This window comes from Dama dama, chromosome 12 (assembly GCF_033118175.1).
Source record: "Dama dama isolate Ldn47 chromosome 12, ASM3311817v1, whole genome shotgun sequence".
Lineage (NCBI taxonomy): Eukaryota > Metazoa > Chordata > Mammalia > Artiodactyla > Cervidae > Dama > Dama dama.
In genome coordinates, this window is record NC_083692.1 from 91,833,303 (window position 1) to 91,852,980 (window position 19,678).

Sequence of the window (19,678 nt, forward strand, 5' to 3'; positions counted from 1 at the left end):
TTCTCCTGTCAGAAAACATCCGAACTATATGTAAGATTCTTGAATTCCGAATGAATGTGAGAGCTTGACTTCAACCTATGTAGTTACTATTTTTATGTATTTTTGTACATTTCTGTAAGAATACTTCTGTAACAGTCTTATAATCTTAAGGCATAAAGGAATTCAAGTCTTCTCTTGTCAATTCTCTAGTATCTTTTCAGTGATAAAGTTTCATCTGTTTTTCCAAGGAGTATTTGTTTTGCATCCTATACATAAGAATCCAGAGAAAAATTACCCAAGAAGTATTTTGAGGAATATATAATCATAATACTCACACTATTTAAGGACAATGTAAAAAAATTGTAGCTCAATTTCCTATAGTAGTCTGCATGAAAAAATTAAAATATTACCAAATAAAATCAAGCAGTGAATTAAACATAACAGACTCAAGAATAAAGAACTTAAAATGTATAAGAAAAGCAGACTACTCAATGTAAAATCAAATAAGTATGTTCATGTGCAGTTCTCAGAAAACAAAATGCAAATGGAACAATAATTTTAAAAGGTACTCAGATTCATTATGAATGTGAAAATGAAAATGAAGTATAATAAAACAATATTCATGCCTATCATATTGATGATGATGAAAACTTTTAAGAAAACAAAGTGTTAGTGAAAATGTGAGGAAAGATCTCTCATGCATTGCTGTGGGAATGTAAACTGTTAAAATTATATGTTAGTTGCTCAGTCGTGTCCGACTCTTTGTGACCCCATGGTCTGTCCATGGGATTTCCCAGTCAAGAATACTAGAGTGGGCTTCCATTCCCTTCTCCAGGGAATCTTCCCAACCCAGGGATTGAACCTGGGTCTCCTGCATTGCAGGCAGATTCTTTACAGTCTGAGCTACCAAGGATAGCTCCAGTAAAATTATATTGGAGAACAATTTAGGATATTCAGCAAAGATATATATAATGTACAACCAAGACATTCTATGCCAAGAAATATATGCCAAAGATTCTCTATGTGTGTATGTGTGTATCAAGTCCCCATTTCACAGATAAGTGAAGTGAACGCTTAGCTTCTTTTACTATTAAATGAACTAATATTTATATGCCTGGTACATATTAAGCCATTTAGTTTTAAAAAATAATTTTATTTATTTATTTATTTTTGGCTGTGCTGGCTCTTTGTTGCTGCACGGGCTTTTCTCTAGTTGTGGCAGATGGGGACTATTCTCTAGTTGCAGTGCACGGGTGTCTTATTTCAGTGGCTTCTCTTGTCAGGCGAACTTCTGCACCCAGGGATGGAACCCAGGTCTCCTGCGTTGCAAGGGGATTCTTAACCTTCTAAACTACCAGGGAAACCCTGTGTTTCACTAGTCCCCTTACAGTTTCTAGGTTTCGGAGCCTGACTAAAAGGGAAGCAGTGGAAATAGCGCGCAGTATGCTCTGAAATCCACCTGAAATATCAGGCTGGGGCAAGTTACTCCTGAAAAGAAAGTTTCTCGAGAGCTACTCTGGAGCCAGGCAACTTTCTTCCTCGACTCCTCTTTAGACTTTAGTAAGTGCTACCACAAGAAGAACAAAAAGAGGTGCCCAGATAATGAGCTACTTCTGGTGTTTGGGACAGCTCTATTTTCTTTTATTCTACTTTTGGTAGCCAGACGCCAGTAGGAAGCACGCCTTTAGCTCCTCGGAACCAATGACCCCAGGATTTTCCTTTGAAGCTACAATGATCCCATCTTGGCGGTGGCAGATCCCAGAAAGACAGGGTTTTAGAAATTTCCTTAAAACACAGAGCTCTGCATAAAGATTGCCCGGGGCAGATGTAACAGCAAGACTAAGCAGGCTGGAGCGAAAGCTTTAGAAACCAGCCTAAACAGGAAAAGCAATCCTGATGAGTTTAGCAAAGTTGACCTGGTGTGTTAAACGGTGTTTCAGGAGAAATCTGAAAGCTTCTGGTTTACAACAGAAATCCAAAAAAGAGGTGTCCGGGCCCGGGGGATCTCCTAAGGGCTCAAAATGGATACGTGGGTACCTGTCTCCAAAAAAAAAAGAAAACTCTAAAAAGAGCTTAGTCCCTAGCACGCTGAGGGCGTGCCCAGCGCAGAGGCTGGGTTCAAGCCGCTCGGCGACCTCAAAAGCCCGGAGGCGGGAACTCCAGTCCGGCCCGGGAGTGGCCGGGGGGTGGGCTCTGGCCGCCCGCACACTGGGCATGCGCAGGGGGTGGCCCGCCGGGTCGGCTGTGGGAGCGGTGACGAGTCCGGAAGCGCCTGCGCGCGCCCCTCTGCACGAGAACTAGTTTTGTTTCCAGTCGCTGGGACCGGAGCCCGTCAGAGAGAACCCCAGGCCGGACCCTCTCGACAGCCGGCGACCCCGCAGCGATGTCCAGCAACAGCTTCGCTTACAATGAGCAGTCGGGAGGAGGGGAGGCGACGGAGCTGGGTCAGGAGGCGACCTCAACCATTTCCCCCTCCGGCGCCTTCGGCCTCTTTAGCAGCGATATGAAGAAGTGAGGAGAAAGGTTTGGGGTGGGGACGGGACTGAGGGGCTGGGGCTCCCGGGACGGGGGCGGGGTCGCCCTGAGACCGTCCGGGAGCGGAGCGGGCCTTTCCTGCCGCGGGAGCACTTGGCAGTGGTGGGAGTCGTTGGGGGTTTGGGTTGAGTGTGTGGAGGGGATCTCTAGGAGTTTTCAGACTTTAGTGAAGAAGAACCTTTGAGACCGCTTAGGTGCCACCCCCAAAGACCCCGATTGAGTTGGTCTGGGGCCCAGGAGTCTGAATTTTGAACAAACACTTCAAGCTAGTTTAACGTTTGCTTGATGACACCTGGAGAAATTCTCTCGCTAGGGTGGAAGGATTCACGTTTGGGGAGCTGAGAGGGAAAGTTAGATTGTGTCTTATGGGAACCTGTTCTGTGACCCTTAAGTGTAGAAGCAAGGTGGTGTTTTAGGCGCTTTATGAATGAACAAGCTGGTTTATTCAGACACCATCGTTCCCGGAAAATGTCTTTTGCATAACAGACCAAAAAAGAAAAAACGAAACCCCCCACCAAAGGTAAAAGACAACCCCCAAACCAAAAAACAAAGCTCGGAAACACAGTAATAAGCATATGAGGAGAGAATATTTAGAGTGTGGGCAAGTGGTAAACTTTTGCAAATAATGTGGATTTTAAAAATGAACACTAAACAATGTATACGTGGTTTTTTTTTTTTTATTACGAGTATTTTAAGTACCACGGAAAAAGGGAAAGAAAACACCCCACTCATTGATGTTTTTGTTGTTTTTTTTTTTGTGGTGGGGGAGAGGGAGTGGTTTTAAACTTACAGAATTCTGGCAACTTTGCATTTTTTTGTAATCATTTTTACATTTTTTCTTATTTTTGATCTCTCAGTACTCACTGAACATAATAGGCTGACACTAGATTTATGCTGAACTTAAATAATTTATTTGATTAAACTTTAATTAAATTTATTTAAAAAGGCATTCTGGAAATTGCTAGTAGTTGAAGTTGAGATGACATTTTGACTGCATTAAGCTAACTGAAATCTGTGTGGAGTGTGCGGAACAGAGTTTTTTGTTTATTTCCTTATTCTTAGGTTAGCAAAGTTTATAAGTAATGTAACTTCTATAATTTTTCATTTTTCCTTCTGTGCATTTAGATGATGGATTGTTCCAACAAGAAATCTGTTGCAGCTCTACTGTTCTATTAGCAGATATTTCAACTGTTAAATTAATGTTTAAGTCTGTAGAGTCTGTTTTGCATGTGATATGCTTACAATTGATTTACTTTTATGGATTGTGAACTTCTAAGATGTTTTCCTCTTAGAGCCTTTCGTTTCCTATTTTGTCAGATTTGGGTCTGATTTTGAAAAAAAATGTGTGGCTTTGACTGTGACCAGTGTTACTGAGGTGACTGAGCATGTTGGAGTTGAAATAAAAATAGCTGACTTTGAGTACTTGTGCACACTACTTTACATTGATTATCTCATTTGGTCCTCCTGACAACTGTCTGACTGAGTGAGTGTGACTTACGGGAAACTGTTCTGTGACTTCCAGGTGCCACAGAGGATATAGGAGGAACCCAAAGATACTTCTTTGATTCCACTTTGCAGATGAGGAAATTGGTGCACAAGTGGTTAATTTGCCTAAAATAGCAGAACTAGAACACTGCCCTGCCTGAGTTGAACTCAGACAGTCTCATCTCAGAGCCCATTCTCTTGAGCATTTAGACGAAGTAGCACTTGATGAAGTTTACTGTACCTTGGTCTTCCCTTGTATTGCAGTTGGTAAAGAATCTGCCTGCAATGCAGGAGTCCCGGGTTCGATTCCTGGGCGGGGAACATCCCCTGGAGAAGGAAATAATTGTACCTTATTAGAGAATGCATACAAATCATTAAAAGTTTAAAACTTTAGTAGTCGTAGACAGTGTATGACCTTGAGGCTTTCAAGAATTAGAAACATTTTGGCCATTGAATTGCAAACCAATGGGGTTGTACAGAAACAGGGACCTGAGTTCTGGAAGTGGTCACTTAACCTCTCTTTTATTTTCTCATTTATAAAAATGTGATATTTCTTGCCTTTTTAAAAAAACCCAAATGACAAAATTTATATAAAAAACTTCAAGCTTACCCTGATCCTGTACTCTGATTTTTTTTTTAATCAAAGTATATTTGACATCGACATGTTAATTTCAGGTATACACCATAATGTTCAGTAGGTTTTTTATATATTGAGAAATTATCACCACAGCAAGTCTGGTTAACATCTGTCACCATACTTAGAGTTTGGTCCCCCCCACCACCCTGGCCGCCTCGGATGAGGACTTTAAAGATTCACTTTTAGCAACTTTCAAATATGCAGTACAGTATTATTAACTGTAGTTAACATGATGTACATTATATCCCCCTGACTTACTTATTTTATAACTGGAACTTTGTGCCTTGGACTTGCTTCACCCATTTCTCCCACACCCTCTGGTCTCATTTTTGATGATTTACTTTGAATGATTATGAGTTTGCAAAAAAGTTGCAAGAGTAATACAGAGAACTAGTCTTGATGTAGGCTCAGTTTTTAAAAAATTACTACATTGCTTTATTTCTCTTTCTTTCTCCATCCACACTCAGACATGCACACATTCGTATTATTATCTCTTCTGACCCTTTGGAGAATGGGTTCTATACACCATGTCCCTTTATCCTCATACCTTAGCATGTATCTTTTAAGAACAAGGATATTCTCATTCACAACTGCAGCACTGTTACAGTTAGGAAGTTTATCATTAGTATAATTTACAGTCTATAATCCTGTGTTGTCATTTGTCCCAATAAATAATTTTAATTTTTTTAGCATTTTTTTTTCTCTAGTGTAGAATCCAATCCAGGATTATGTATTTTACTTAGTTCTCGTATCTCTTTAATCTCCTTTAATTTGGAATAGTTACTTAGCCTTTGTCTTTCACTGCCTTGATATTTTTCAAGAACACAAGCCAGTTACTTTATAGCATGTTAATCAGTTTGCCTTTGCTGGTGTTTCCTCACATTTTGATTCATGTTAAATATCCCAGGCTGCAGTGCTACCTTCTTAGACTTTTGTGTCAGGAGGCATAGGATGCCCATCTTTATGATGTTAATTTTCCCAGTTAGAGGATTTTTTTTCTAGTTACCTATGGGGGGACACTTTGAGACCATACAGGTGTTCTGCTCTTCATTAGATTCACCATCCCCTGTACTTAGCCACCGTGTGTGAATCTCCTGAACCAGTCTTTACCACAGTGTCTGCAGTGGTGATGTTTTTACTAGAGGATAATTGCTTTGCAGTTTTGAGGTGGTCTCTGCCACACGTCAGCACGAATCAGTCGTAATTATGTGTGTGTGTGTATATATATAGTCCCTCCCTCTGGAGCCTCCCCCCAACCCCCAGTTCGGTCCCTCTAGGTCATCACAGAGCACCAGGCGGGGCTCCCTGTGTTGTATAGCAGCTTCCTGATAGTTGACCTGTTTTACACATGATAGTATATATATATGTGTCAATGCTACTTTCTCAGTTTCTCCTAGCCTCTCTTTCTGCAGTGTCCAGAAGTCTGTTCTCCACCTCTGTGTCTCCATGTCTTCTCTGTAAATAGGTTCACTGTTTTCCTAGATTCCATATATATGTGTTGAAAGAAAAGTGCAGGTGTTAGTCGCTCAGTCATATCCAACTCTTTGCAAGTCTGCCAGGCTCCTCTGTCCATGGGATTCTCTCCAGGCAAGAATACTGGAGTGGGTTGCCATTCCTTTCTCCAGGGGATCTTCCTGATCCAGGGATTGAGCCCGGGTCTCCTGCATTGCAGGCAGATTCTTTACCAACTGAGCCACTAGGTGTTAATGTATGATGTTTGTTTTTCTCATTTTGGCTTATTTCATTCAGTATAACAGATTCTAGGTTCATCCACCTCACTACAACTGACTCAAATTTGTTTCTTTTTATGGCTGAAGAATATTCATATATATATATAAGTAATACCCGCCCCCCCACACACCTTCTATATTGACATCTAGGTTGCTTCCATGTCGTGGCTATGGTAAATAGTGCTGCAGTGAACATTGTGCCTTTTAGAATTGTGGTTTTCTCAGGGTATATGCCCACTAGTGGGATTGCTGGGTCATATGGTAGTTTTATTCCTGGTTTGTTAAGGAGTCCCTACTGTTCTCCATAGTGGCTATACCAGTTTACATTCCCTCCAGCAGTGCAGTAGAGTCCCCTTTTCTCCACATTCTCTCCAGCATTTATTATTTGTAGTTTTCTTTTTTATGATGGCTGTTCTGATTGGTATGAGGTGTTTTCTTTTGTCTTAAACGCTTATTTTAACCAGTTTGGGTGTGTGTGTATAATTTAAAGTAGTAATTATTAATAATTTGTTTTTGGATTAAGCATTTAATTATAAATTAATTTCTAGAAATTACTAATTAGTTTTTCTTAACAATGGTAAAACTACTAAATTTCTGAATCTCTCTTTTTTTTCTGGGGAACATCACAGTGTACTAGAAAGAGTATTGGACCAAGAGTGAAAAGACCTGGATTTAAGTTGATGTTTTCTGCTTGTAGTAATGCTTCTTTGTTCAAGTTGCTTGAGCTCTTCAAACTTCAGTGCCTTTATTTCTAGGGAGAGTATGATAATACTTGCCTATTTTGTGAGTTTTTCACAAGATGGTATAGTTGAAATGACTTCTGAACTAGAATAGTAACTAACACTATTTGGAAAAGTTGTTGAAAGCTTCACTGAGGTGGTAATGTATTAGGTCATAAAGCCTGAGAAGATTTTTGCTGGGTGGAGAACAGGGGGAGTTCTTCAGGCAAAGTAAATAGAAACCAGGAGAGATGCAAAAGAAAATGCACGTTTAGATGAAATATAGATTCAAGCATCAGCATTTAGAATTGTGGGTAGTATAATTAAAGTATGGGAATGGATGAAATCACCCAGGGAGAACTTTTCTTTTTAGGAGAAGAGGCAGTTTAGACAAAACTGTAGGGAGCATCAACATTTAAGGTGTGAATGAATGAGCAAGTAGGGAAGGAGACAGTGCTTAGAGGGCTAGGAGACCAGAGGAAAGTTTAAAAAAAAAAAAAAGCAGGCTGAGAGGAGCAAGGAAGTGGTTAACTATGTTAGGAGTTGCTGAGAGAAGGCAGATGGAATGAAGGCTGAAAAGTGGCCATTGGATTTAATGATTAAAAGGTAACCAAGGTAGCATTTTTTCAGTCCTTGCTGAAATTTGGGTGGTCTTTTCATTTGTTTGATTTGCAGAGCTGATTTAGCCCCAAAGGACTGCATGCTTTTCTGTTGTCTTACTATATCGTGTAGTCTGATGTAATCAATGTCAGTGTTTTTGCATTGCAAATGATAAAGCCTAGCTTACTTTTTTAACTTAAATTTTATTTATTGTCAGCTTTATATTATCCGTGAAAATTACATTACATATAACTCTTTAACCTTTAATATCAGTGTTTCTCAGTGGAGGCCACTAGGAATTTTACGTGGGTCTCTGGTGTGTGTACATTATGGTAGGGTACAGTCCTAAGGGCTGCAAAGAGTTGGATATGGCTGAGTGACTGGGCACACGACAGACAACACATCTAGCTCAATCCACACTGCTTTTTCTCACTTTCAAGGGGCATATAGAAATGTATCTGAATGAGAGTAACCTTTTTATAGGGATGTTCTCGAGTTAACTTTATTGAAAGGAAAGATGAACCAGTCTTACCGACCAAGAAAATGCAGAGGGCTACAAATAAAATAATTTATTTGGGATCTTAAGAGTTGTAGCTCAAGATTGTACAGTGGAAAAGAGTCCAGGGTCTTATAAAGATGAAAGCCACAAGGTCGTTGTTACCTGGCAAGAACTATGGTTGACCAAGACTTCTCTGGTGGCAAGATGGTAAAGCGTCTGCCTACAGTGCAGGAGACCTGGGTTCAATCCCTGGGTTGGGAAGATCTCCCGGAGAAGGAAATGGCAACCCACTCCAGTATTCTTGCCTGGAAAATCCCCTGGACAGAGGATCCTGGCAGGCTGTAGTCCAAAGAGTCACAAAGAGTCAGACACAACTGAGTGACTTCACTTTCATGGTGGACCACGATGCAAGGAAGTATTTGCTCTTAATGAATAGACTGTCACGAGTTACTTTAGAGTAAGGGTTGGATAAATATTCTGAGTTTCTGGAACATTGGGCACATATTCTGGATACCTCCGTTAAGATAGTAAGTGGTCGAAGTTCAGATTCCATCTGGGCTGTTGTCCTTAAGTCACACTTCATCAGTGGCCTCCCAGCTCTGTTTTAGAGAGCTCTCCAGCCACTGCTGACTTTGTTTTATTTTCCTTTTGCAGCCCCAGATGTCAGTGCCTTGTTGATAGTAACACACTAGTTTGTATATTTTTGTTTTTGTATTTCTTCCAGTTTTGTTGAGATATAATTGATATATAGCAGTGCATGAGTTTAAGGTATACAACATAATGATTTGGCTTACATGCATCATGAAATTATTACCACAGTAAATTTAATGAACATCCATCACCTCATGTAAATGTAACATTAAAGAAATAGAAAGTAACTTTTTCCCTTGGGATGGGAACTCTTAGGATTTACTTAACAATTTTCACTTATAATGTATAGCAGTGTTATATTATCATGTTGTATAGCACATTCCCAGTTGTGAGATAAAGTACTTAAAACTGGAAGTCTGTACCTTTTGACTGTATTATCCAATTCCCCCACTCCCCAATCTCCTTCCTTCTGGTAACCACAAATCTGATCTCTTTTTCTGTAAGTTTGTATGTTTGTTTTTGGTGAGTAATTGACCTGTCACACGCTACGTTAGTTCTTGGTACACAGCACAGTAGTTCAATATTTCTATACATTTCTAAATGATCACTGTGATAAGTCTAGCTGGTGTCTCTTGCCATACAAAGATACTTCATATTTATTGACTGTTTTCTCCAGACTGTACATTTCATTACCCATGATTCATTTATTTTGTAACTGAATTTTGTACACTGATACCCTCTTTCCCCAAAACTATCTGTTTGTTCTTTGTATCTGTGATTCTACTTCTGTTTAGTTATGTTTGTTCATTTGTTTTTCTCGATTCCATGTATATCTTTCCCTGTCTGACTTGTTGCCCTTAGCATAATACCCTTTGGTCATTACATGTTGTAGAAAATGGCAAGATTTCATTCTTTTTTATGGGTGAGTAATATCCCACTGTGTTTTGTGTGTTGTCTGTATATATATACCATATATTCTTTGGTCATTCACCTGTCAGTGGACACTTAGATTGCTTTCGTACCTTGGCTATTTAAATAATGCCGCAGTGAACTTATGGTGCATATATCTTTTCAAATTACTGTTTTTGTTTTCTTTGAATAAATACCCAGGAGTGGAATTGCTAAATCATATGATAGCTGCTTTCAAGTTTTTGAGGAACCTCCATACCCTTATGGCTGCGGCAATTTACAGTGCCATCAACAGTGTACAATAGTCCCTTTTTTCCCACATCTTTGCCATTTTGTATTGAGTTGTTTGGTTTTTCTCATACTGATTTGTAGGCGCTGTTTATATATTTTGGACATTAATCCCTTGTCACTAATATCAGTTGTGGATATTTTCTCCCATTCCATAGATTGTCTCTTTCCTTTGTTGATCGTTTCCTTTGCTCTGCAAACACTTTAATTAGATCCACTTATTTATTTTTGCTTTTTTCTCTTTTGTCTTAGGAAATAGGTCCAAAAAAAATAGTTAGGATTTTTGTCAATATTCCGCCTCTGTCTTTTTCTAGATGTTTTAGGGTTTCAGATCTTCAATCCATTTGAATTTGTTTTTATATATGCTGTGAGGTAATGTTCTAACCTCAACTTGTACACCTAGCTTGTCGAAGAGACTGTCTTTATTGTACCTTAAACTTTATTGTACCTTAGACTCTTGGTTGGTGTCGGCCTCTAGGTAGGGGGACCAGGCCCAAGGGGTCATGGAGCTGGTGCCAGACTGCTGGTGAGTGGGCGGGTCATACCAGCTGGCTGTGGGGCCTTGTTTGTCCCAGGTCTGGTCCCCTCCTCTGGGTTGATGGGGCTGGGCCCAGGATGGTGCTGGCCTGCTGGCAGGTGGGGAGGGGGGGATCGACGGGCTGCTGGACCCAGGGCTCTTGCTCACGCCTTGGTAGGTGGGCTGCATCCTGAACCTTCTGGTAGACAGGGCGGGTCCTGGGGTAGCTGAGGGTCCAGGGGATCCTCTGGCAGCTGGCCTGTTGGTGGGCAGGACTGGGTCCCCCCCGCTACTCTTTGGTCTAGAGTGTTCCAGGACTGGTGCCTGTGGGCTGGTGGGTGGGCTGGGTCTTGACACTAGTAAACTAGAAGAGAATTCCTAAATGACACTTGCCAGCACCAGTATCCTTGTGAAATGAGCTCCCCCAAGTGGCTGCCACCAGCGTTTGTGTCTCCAGGATACTTCCCAGTTGCCTCTTGCCTCTTTGGGAGTCTTTCCAAGATCAGCAACTTGGTCTGACCTAGGTTCCTCTCAGAATACTGCTTCTGCCTTGGAACCTGGAGCATGTGAGATTTTGTATGTATGTTACTAAGAGTGGTATGTGTGCATGGCATGCGTGCTCAGTCATGTCCGATTCCTGACTCTTTGTGAGCCCATGAACTGTAGCCCACCAGGCTCCTCCAGCCATGGGATTTTCCAGGCAAGAATACTGGAGTGGGTTGCCATTTCCTTCTCCAGGGGATATTCCAGACCCAGGGATCGAACTCTTGTCTCCCGCATTGCAGGCAGACTCTTGACCATCTGAGCCACCAGGGAATCCGTTAATTAGATAGTGTAGTTTATGTGAAGATGCCTAGCAAAGTGTTTGGCTCATAATTTTGCATAATAAATATTTTAGATCTTTTACTTAATGACTGATCATTGAATGATTCAGATTCTACTAATATTTACTGTCACTTCAGCCAGTGTAGTTAAAAAATAAACATGACCAGATTCTGTGGACCTTATAACAGAAGGAAAAACCTAACCTCCTATCCCTGTCAATGTATTATTGCATCACCGTGAAGGCCCCAAACAGCCATTTTCTTTATGTCATTGCTTGAGGTTTTGTTGTGGTTAGGTTTAATTGACTTAGAATTGTCACGTAGGTATTGAATGAATTTTATAATCAAGGTTTTGAAGTCTATATCATTCTTCAGATAGCATTTTTATTTTCAAATGTGGGGTTATACTGTAAGTATAATTAATTCTTCTGTGTTTTCAGCTGATAAGATTTTTATCTTATTTTTATTTGGTGAGATAAGGCTAATGTGAACTAATACGAATAGTACAAATTGTGTAATAATTCTCAAGATTTCAGTGTGATATACCTAACAAAAAATGACTTATTATAAGCCTTTATTTATTTTTTTTCCAGAATGAATAGTGCATTTTAATGTGAACTTGGCCTGCTGAGTTTTGTTTTGTTTGTTTTTTTTTTTGGTCTTTATTTTGTATTAGGGTATAGTCGATTAACAGGGCTTCCCTGATAGCTCAGTTGGTAAAGAATCCGCCTGCAATTCAGGAGATCCCAGTTCAATTCCTGGGTCGGGAAGATCCGCTGGAGCAGGGATAGGCTACCCACTCCAGTATTCTTGGGCTTCCCTTGTGGCTCAGCTGGTAAAGAATCCGCCTGCAATGCGGGAGACCTGGGTTCGATTCCTGGGTTGGGAAGATCCCCTGGAGAAGGGAGAAGCTACCCACTCCAGTATTCTTGGGCTTCCCTTGTGGCTCAGCTGGTAAAGAATCCGCCTGCAATGCAGGAGACCTAGGTTCGATCCCGGGGTTGGGAAGATCCCCTGGAGAAGGGAAAGGCTCCCACTCCAGTATTCTGGCCTGGAGCATTCCATGGACTGTATAGTCCATGGGGTCACAAAGAATTGGACACGCTGAGCCACTCTCACTTTGATAGTGGATTAACAAACAGTGTTGTGATAATTTCAGGGGAACAGCAAAGGGACTCAGCCGTACATATACGTGTGTCTATAAGCCTTTGTTTTTGTAAACAGTGATTTACTGAAGAAAATGGACATGCTGGAATTTTGAAATGTCAAACATTTTAGTTTGAGATGCTGAAAATTTTGGAGCTCTGAGTTGTTAGCATATTATGAAGAGGCACGGGCTCTTCATTGTGAATTCCTTTCTCTTGTGTTTAGGAATTTGGTGTTGCTGGTATGAAAATATACTCCACTAATGATTTCCATAGCATATTTTTGTCCTTGTCATCATCTTCGATTTCTGAAGATTTAATTCCTTCGAGTTTGATAACTCCAGTTTTGGTAACTGCTCATCTTGTTAATTCTGCTTAACTTGTTGGAATTTGTGGCCACTTAATCTAGTTATGGCAATGTTAACAGCATAGTTGCCATGCTGTATATGTAAACTGGGCCCTAATGTTTTTATTTACAAGGAACATATGAAATATAAGGCAGTTTCAGGGCTTTATTTTATTTTGGCCACAATGCGTGGCTTGTGGAATACTAGCTCCCTGCCCAGGGATTGAATCCTGGCCACGACAGTGAAAGCAGCGAGTCCTAACTACTGGACCACTAGGAGACTCCCAATTTCAGTGTTTTTATTGCTCTTTTACTAAGTAAATGTCATGTGTTCTAAGGTGGCTGTTAACAAAAGAAGAAGCTATACAATGATATCTGCAGTACATTCCTAGGTAGATGAATTAGTTGTTTTTGTCTTCATGTAAGTAAGACTGTTAGTTCTACAAAGGGCCAGCTATTCAGGTTAAGGATTGTCACTTTTAGTGGTGCAGTAGGATTCCTATAATTTAATTCTTGAAATGTTCTTCAAATCAAATAAAAGTTTACCACATTGAACAAAAAAAGTGATGAAATACTGCAGAGTCCTGCTTTGCAACAGATTATAACAGTGTTCTATTTTATTTGCTTAGCTTGCATTTCTTCTTGGAGCAGGTTCAGTTCTGACTTTTACAGTTTATCTTAACTCTTCAACCAGAAAACATAGATATGTTATTTTAAGATCACTGATTTTGTAAAATCCAAGGAGAAAATCTAGAATATTTAAAATCAAGTCTTACTGCTAAATCCCAGGATGTGATATATTATTTCTAAAAATATTTAGAATTTGAGGTAACATTGCTAGAACTGAATGAGGAAAACCGAAAAGATCAGACAGATGGTGGGTTGAAATGTTCTTTTTTACTGCAGAAAAGTTACAAATGCTCATGGAATGACAAATGTTTTATAGTGAAATAATTTGACAGTATTGCAATTGTGAATATAAATGAACTACCGACAAAAACAAATTGCCTGCAGTCCAAATTCAAAATTTAAAGTGAAGAGCCCAAAGTAGAATAATCAAGAAGGAAATGATTTTCCTATATTTCACATTATTATGAATAACATTCTTTGGTTTATGTACTTAGGGAAGACTTATTTAACATGTCATCTGGAAAGAGTTCATAGATCTACAAAAGTGAACAATTTATAGTCAATGTCTGCTTATTGATGGGCTGATTACTTGTATTGCTGATAGGGACTGACCTAATTAGAAGGCCAGTGTCTTTAATCTGGCAGCTGAGTGAGGTGGCATGCCAGCTGGATAAGCGAGAGGCTTATGAAAAATGCTGGTCCCAAGATCATGGGTTGGCAGAGCTTTACTCTAGGAGTAGGTTACCTAAAATTTCTTAAAGCCTTGGTTAAGGATGTAGTCATAAAGAATAAGGGGGAAATTTAGTACTATGGGGGCGGAAGGGTAGGGGGGAGAGTTGAAGGTTGGGGGCCAGATTGTGTAGGGCCTTGTAAGGACTTTGGATTTTACTCTTGAGTGTGAAGAGAAGCCATTGGAAGGTTTTGAGCAGAATGGGCATTTAGAAGTCAGTCAGTCATTATTAAGTGACTACTGTGTGCCAGATGTATATGTTTTTTCAAAGAGGTTATGGTCTGCAGGATACTTGAGACCTTATTCATTTCTTTTTTTTTTCTTTTATTTATTTATTTATTTTTTATTGACCTTATTCATTTCTAATGTTTCTTTCTATAACCTAAAAATATAGAAGTAACTTATGGATTTAACAAATATGAGTGCCTTCTTTTGCTTGGTACTCTTCTTAATGCTGGGGATTAATCAATCAGTGGACAAAATGCCTGCTTTCATGGAGTGTATTCCAATCTGAAGAAGATAAGCAGTCATTTGATAACAGGGAGCTCTATAGCGAAAAATAAGGCAGGGAAAGAGGATAGAGAATTAAGATGGAGGTTGGGTTGAGTTTGAAATAGCAGGGTGAAGAAAAGATGCTTGCAAATACCTGAAGTAGGTGAGGGAGTGACTTGCAGAAGCCTGGGGAGAAAGAAGTCTTCAGTCAGAGGAATTGTGTGTGCTCAGGCTCTGAGGCAGAAGAATTTCTGATTTGGGAGCATAGTAAAGAGGCCAGTATGTCTGCACAGAGTGCATGAAGGAAGAGCGGGGAGTAGTAGATGAGAGCAGAGAGGTAAGGACCAGATTGTGTAGGGCTTTTTGTCCATCCTTGTAAGGACTTGGATTTTACTCTGTGAGAGAAAGAAGCCATTGGAGGGTTTTGAACTGAAGAGTGAGATGACCCAACTTATGTTTTTAATATATCGCTTTGTCTCCTGAACTAGGAATAGACTGCAGATCTGAGGCAGGGAGACCAGCAAGGAGACCCTACAGTAACCCTGGCAAGATAAGGTGATGCCCCAGTCCGATCAGTGGTAGAGGGGAGCAGTGATTGGATTCTGCATATATTTTGAAAGTAGATCCAGTGAGATTTGCTGATGGTTTGAATGGTGGTGTGTGAGAGAAAAAGATATCAAGGATGGACACAAGCTTTTTGCCTAAACAGCTGGAAGTTTGGGACTGGTATCAACTGAAATGAAGAAGACTGTATATAGAGGAACTTTTTAAAGAGGGGAGATGTTCAGGAGCTTGAGCACATTCAGTGTGAGACACCTATTAGGCAGCTGAGTGGAGATGCTAAATAGACAGTTGGATACACGAGTCAAGCTTAGGGAAGAGGTAGGCTAGAGAAAGAAGTTTGGGAGCCATAAGATGATAGGAACGCTGTGGCCAGTTAAAAGTAAATTAGAGACTTCCCTGGCAGTCTAGTGGTTAAGACTTCACCTTCCAATGCAGGGGGTGCAAGCGCGATCCCAGGTCAGGGAGTTATGATCCCACATGACTCGTGGCCAAAAAACCAAAACATAGGACATATACTATTGTAACAAATACAATAAAAACTTTTAAAATGGTCCACATTAAAAAAAAAAAAAAATCTCAAAAAATAGTAAGTAAAGTTAAAAATACACAGTTCTTAAATTTTCTGCCTGTCTGACAGATTGGATTTCCCAAGGTGATTGGATCCTTGAACATTTCTTTAAACAGAAAATGTAGTTAAGTTCCTGGAAGTCAGAGATAGATTTTGTTTACACACACACACAGACACACACACATAGAGCCATCTTTCTTGGTACCTTATATAGTGCTTAACAAATGATTTTGGATAATAGTGATTACAAATGATCCCCCCCCCCACCGCCTTTTTTTTTTTCTTTTTAGCATTTTTAGTATTTTAAAACTTTTCATTAATATGGTAAAAATTATAAAAAATTTCAGTATTATTTGGTCAATATCATATGTTTTATGTTTCAAAAATTTAAAAATATATGTGGAAATAAATTAGTCTTTTGAAAATTACAATAGTTTTTTCAACAGAATGCAGAATTTAAAATAAACATGTAAAGCTCAGTGATTTACATTTTCAGATTTTTTTTCCTGTCATATAGGAAATTGTAGGAATTTTTTCGGTTTCTAGGCCTACATGGCCTTCATCAGGAAACTTGACAGGGCTGTGTGACTTTTTTAAAAATTGTGATTAAAAAATATATAACATAAAATTTACCATCTTAACTATTTTTAAGTATACAGTCCATTAGTGTTAAGTATACTCACATTGTTGTTCAACAGATCACAGAACTGTTTCGTTTTGTAACAGTGCCAAGTGATTTTTTTCAAAACTGAATTTTTTACTGAGATTTTCAAGTGCTTCAGGGACAAAGCTTATCTAAGGTAGAGACTGAATATTGGTTTCCTCAATTCCCTAAACAGAAGGCTAATCCAAACTCATCAGATGGAAAACTTGCCTTCTGTGGCCTTGGAAAGTTGATTTTTTTTTCTTTTTAAGTATTTAAAAATTAATCTGGCTTTGAGTTGGCATATCTTATGAACATAGTAGAAAACTTATATTTATTTTACTGTAGTTTATGAATTTCTTGGAGGAAAATCTAATACTAATACCCATACTTGATGCACACACTGACTCTTTGGCATGTCTGTGTTTATACCCATCTGCTCCTATGGCACCATGCCCATTATTCCAGTGGCATGCCAGTATCAGTGGGGCATGTGAGCCAACAAAGATGAATTGTTTGGATGGAATACACTATTCTGTAATACTAATTAATTTTGAGCTGATGAATCTACATGAGGTAATGTTAACCAAATATAGTCAAAGTAATGTCAGTGAAAATAAAATTTATTTTGACTTAGACAGAAGTGTATCACAGATGCTTTAGACTACTGCTGAGAACAGTTAGTGTTTATTATGGCTCCAATGATCAGTTTTCTTTTCACAAAATTTTGAATTCAAGAGAAAAAAGAATGCAACAGTTTTCTTGTGGTCGATTATAAAAATTAGGGAAGTATTGTGGCACCATAGGTTATGGATTTTATACTTATTCTATAATTCCTGAAATGTTTTCTTAATATACTCAACTTTAGAAGTTCATAGTAACGTGGTAAATGGGAAGAATGTTGGATTTCAAAACAAGACTCAGGTTTAATTCTTTGCTCTGCTGTTCCCTAATTCTGTGTTGGTATACTTGAAAATTATGTTTAGAATTTCTTACATGTGTAATTTTTTACTTGCATGTTATCCTTACATTCTCTGAGCTTTGGCTTCCTTATTAATTGAATAGTGAATAACTCCGCATGCCTCCTAGAGACTCTGTGATACTAAAATAAATAAATAATGTTTTAAGTTCTAGAAAATGCTTTCAGGTGACTAAATAAGTTAATCATATGTTATCAATGTAAGGCATGTTAGTAATAGAGAAAATGTATCACTTCCCCATTCTTGTACTCCCCTGAGATAATCACAATGGAAAAGATCTTGTGTATCCTTCTAGAAAAAAATTTGTAAACCAAATGATCATATATATGTATAGTATAATATTACCAAATGATAATATATAATAACATTTTAAAATGTTACTACACTGAATCTTTATAATTGTTAGTGCATTACATCTTCTCCCTCATAGTCATTGGTTTATTTTCTCAATGAAATACCTTATATGTCCTTTGTCCATTTCCCTGTTGGATCAGCTCTTGTTGATTAGTTAAGGGTCTTTTGTATTCTAAGGAAATTAGCTCTGAGTTAAATTCCAAATTCATTTTGTTTGTTTTTTGACTTAAGTTTATGGCACTTATTCTTAGTGCAAAAATTTTAAAACTTTCTGTGTTTATATTTATCAAATTTAAATGACTTTTGAGCCTCCATGAGTCTTTTTAATCTTTTATAGAAAGTGGCAACTTTGGTTTATGGTGCTGTTAAACAGAAAAAAGAATTTTAGCTTGTTCCTAAGGAGCTGAATGGCTCTGTGATATTTCCTTTAAAACTTTAAGGATGAGTAGTCGCATTCTAGAAAGTATTCCTTATATCCTGAGCAAAACTAAAATCTATTTCCTGCTGCCTGCCAACAGAATAGTAGCTGAGGACTTTGGTAACGGGTTTGGCAAATATGGAGACTTTTGTGATGTATATATGACATCATGGTTTTTAAAACATGCACACGTAGAATGTATACATGGAAGATGTATGCGTAGTTTTTAACTTTTACTGGGGTCGTGGACCATTTTGAGAATCCAGTGAAAGCTTAGAGTTTTCCTGTATTCCTCTGAGGAACATGGTTAGTATATAGCTTATGTTCATTTATTCTTTCAACTCATATGTATTGTGTGTTTAGTGTACTTGAGGAAACAACCATTGTGTACATTTACAGACCCTTTATAGACCTTCTTTTGGTCTTTATCATCTGTGTTTGTTCTTGCCATGTATCTTTCCAAAATTTCTATGGTTGGCTCCTTGTCTTCTGAGATCTCAGCTTAACTGATCACTTCTACCTATAGAGATCTTTGTGATTGCCCAGTCTTACTTTAATTGTATTACCTTATTTTAATTATTTGAATAGTACTTATTCTGTTTATATTTATTTTTCCCTTCCCTTTCCCTCTCTCCTTCCCTCCCTCCCTCCCGCTTCTGTCATTTCCGTCATTCCCCCTCACCCATACCCAACTCCCCTGCATTCTCACTTAGAATGTAAGTCCCAGTACTTAGAATAGTTCCTGGAACCTAGTAGATACCGAATAAATGAATGTTCTAGGCCCGGTGGTAAATGCTTTACAATGATCTCATTAAGTTTTCTTAACAACCTGTGTGAAAGATACCATCCTTTAGTTTTGTTGATTTTTATCTTTTGTAGTTTCTTTCTGTTGTATTGAATTCTCCCCTTATACTTTATTTCTTTACTTGTTCTTTGAGTTTAATTTGCTATTATTCTTCTAGTTTCCTGAAATGGAAGCCTAGAATATTGATATTCAGTCTTTCTTCATTTATATTGCATTTCAGTTCAGTTCGGTTGCTCACTTGTGTCCGACTCTCTGTGACCCCATGGACTGCAGCACACCGGGCCTCCCTGTCCATCACCAACTCCCTGAGCTTTCTCAAACTCATGTCCATCGAGTCGGTGATGCCATCCAAGCATCTCATCCTCTGTTGTCCCCTTCTCCTCCTGCCTTCAATCTTTCCCGGCGTCAGGGTCTTTTCCAGTGAGTCAGTTCTTCACATCAGGTGGCCAAAGTATTGGAGTTTCAGCTTCTGCATCAGTCCTTCCAATTAGAAATATAAATTTACTTATAAGTGCTGCTTTTACTATATATCATGAGTTGTGAGATGTTGTAATTTTGTTGGTCAGTTCAAAATATTTTCTAATATCCCTGATGATTTTTTCTTTGACCCGTAGGTTATTTAAAGTGTGTTGCTTATCTTTCCAAACATCTCAGCATTTTCTAGTTTTTTTTTTCTGTTATGGATTTTTA

General features: G+C 38.8%; 1 protein-coding gene across 1 annotated transcript in view; it reads left to right on the forward strand.

Annotated features, from left to right (window-relative positions):
- Nucleotides 1-2,208: 2,208 nt before the first annotated feature.
- Nucleotides 2,209-19,678, forward strand: part of AP3B1 (adaptor related protein complex 3 subunit beta 1) — a 227,970-nt gene continuing 210,500 nt past the window's right edge. Inside the window, exon 1 of the mRNA XM_061158118.1 lies at nucleotides 2,209-2,490. Coding sequence (XP_061014101.1) covers nucleotides 2,363-2,490 — 128 coding nt within the window. The 5' untranslated portion in view covers nucleotides 2,209-2,362. The remainder of the gene's footprint in view (nucleotides 2,491-19,678) is intronic.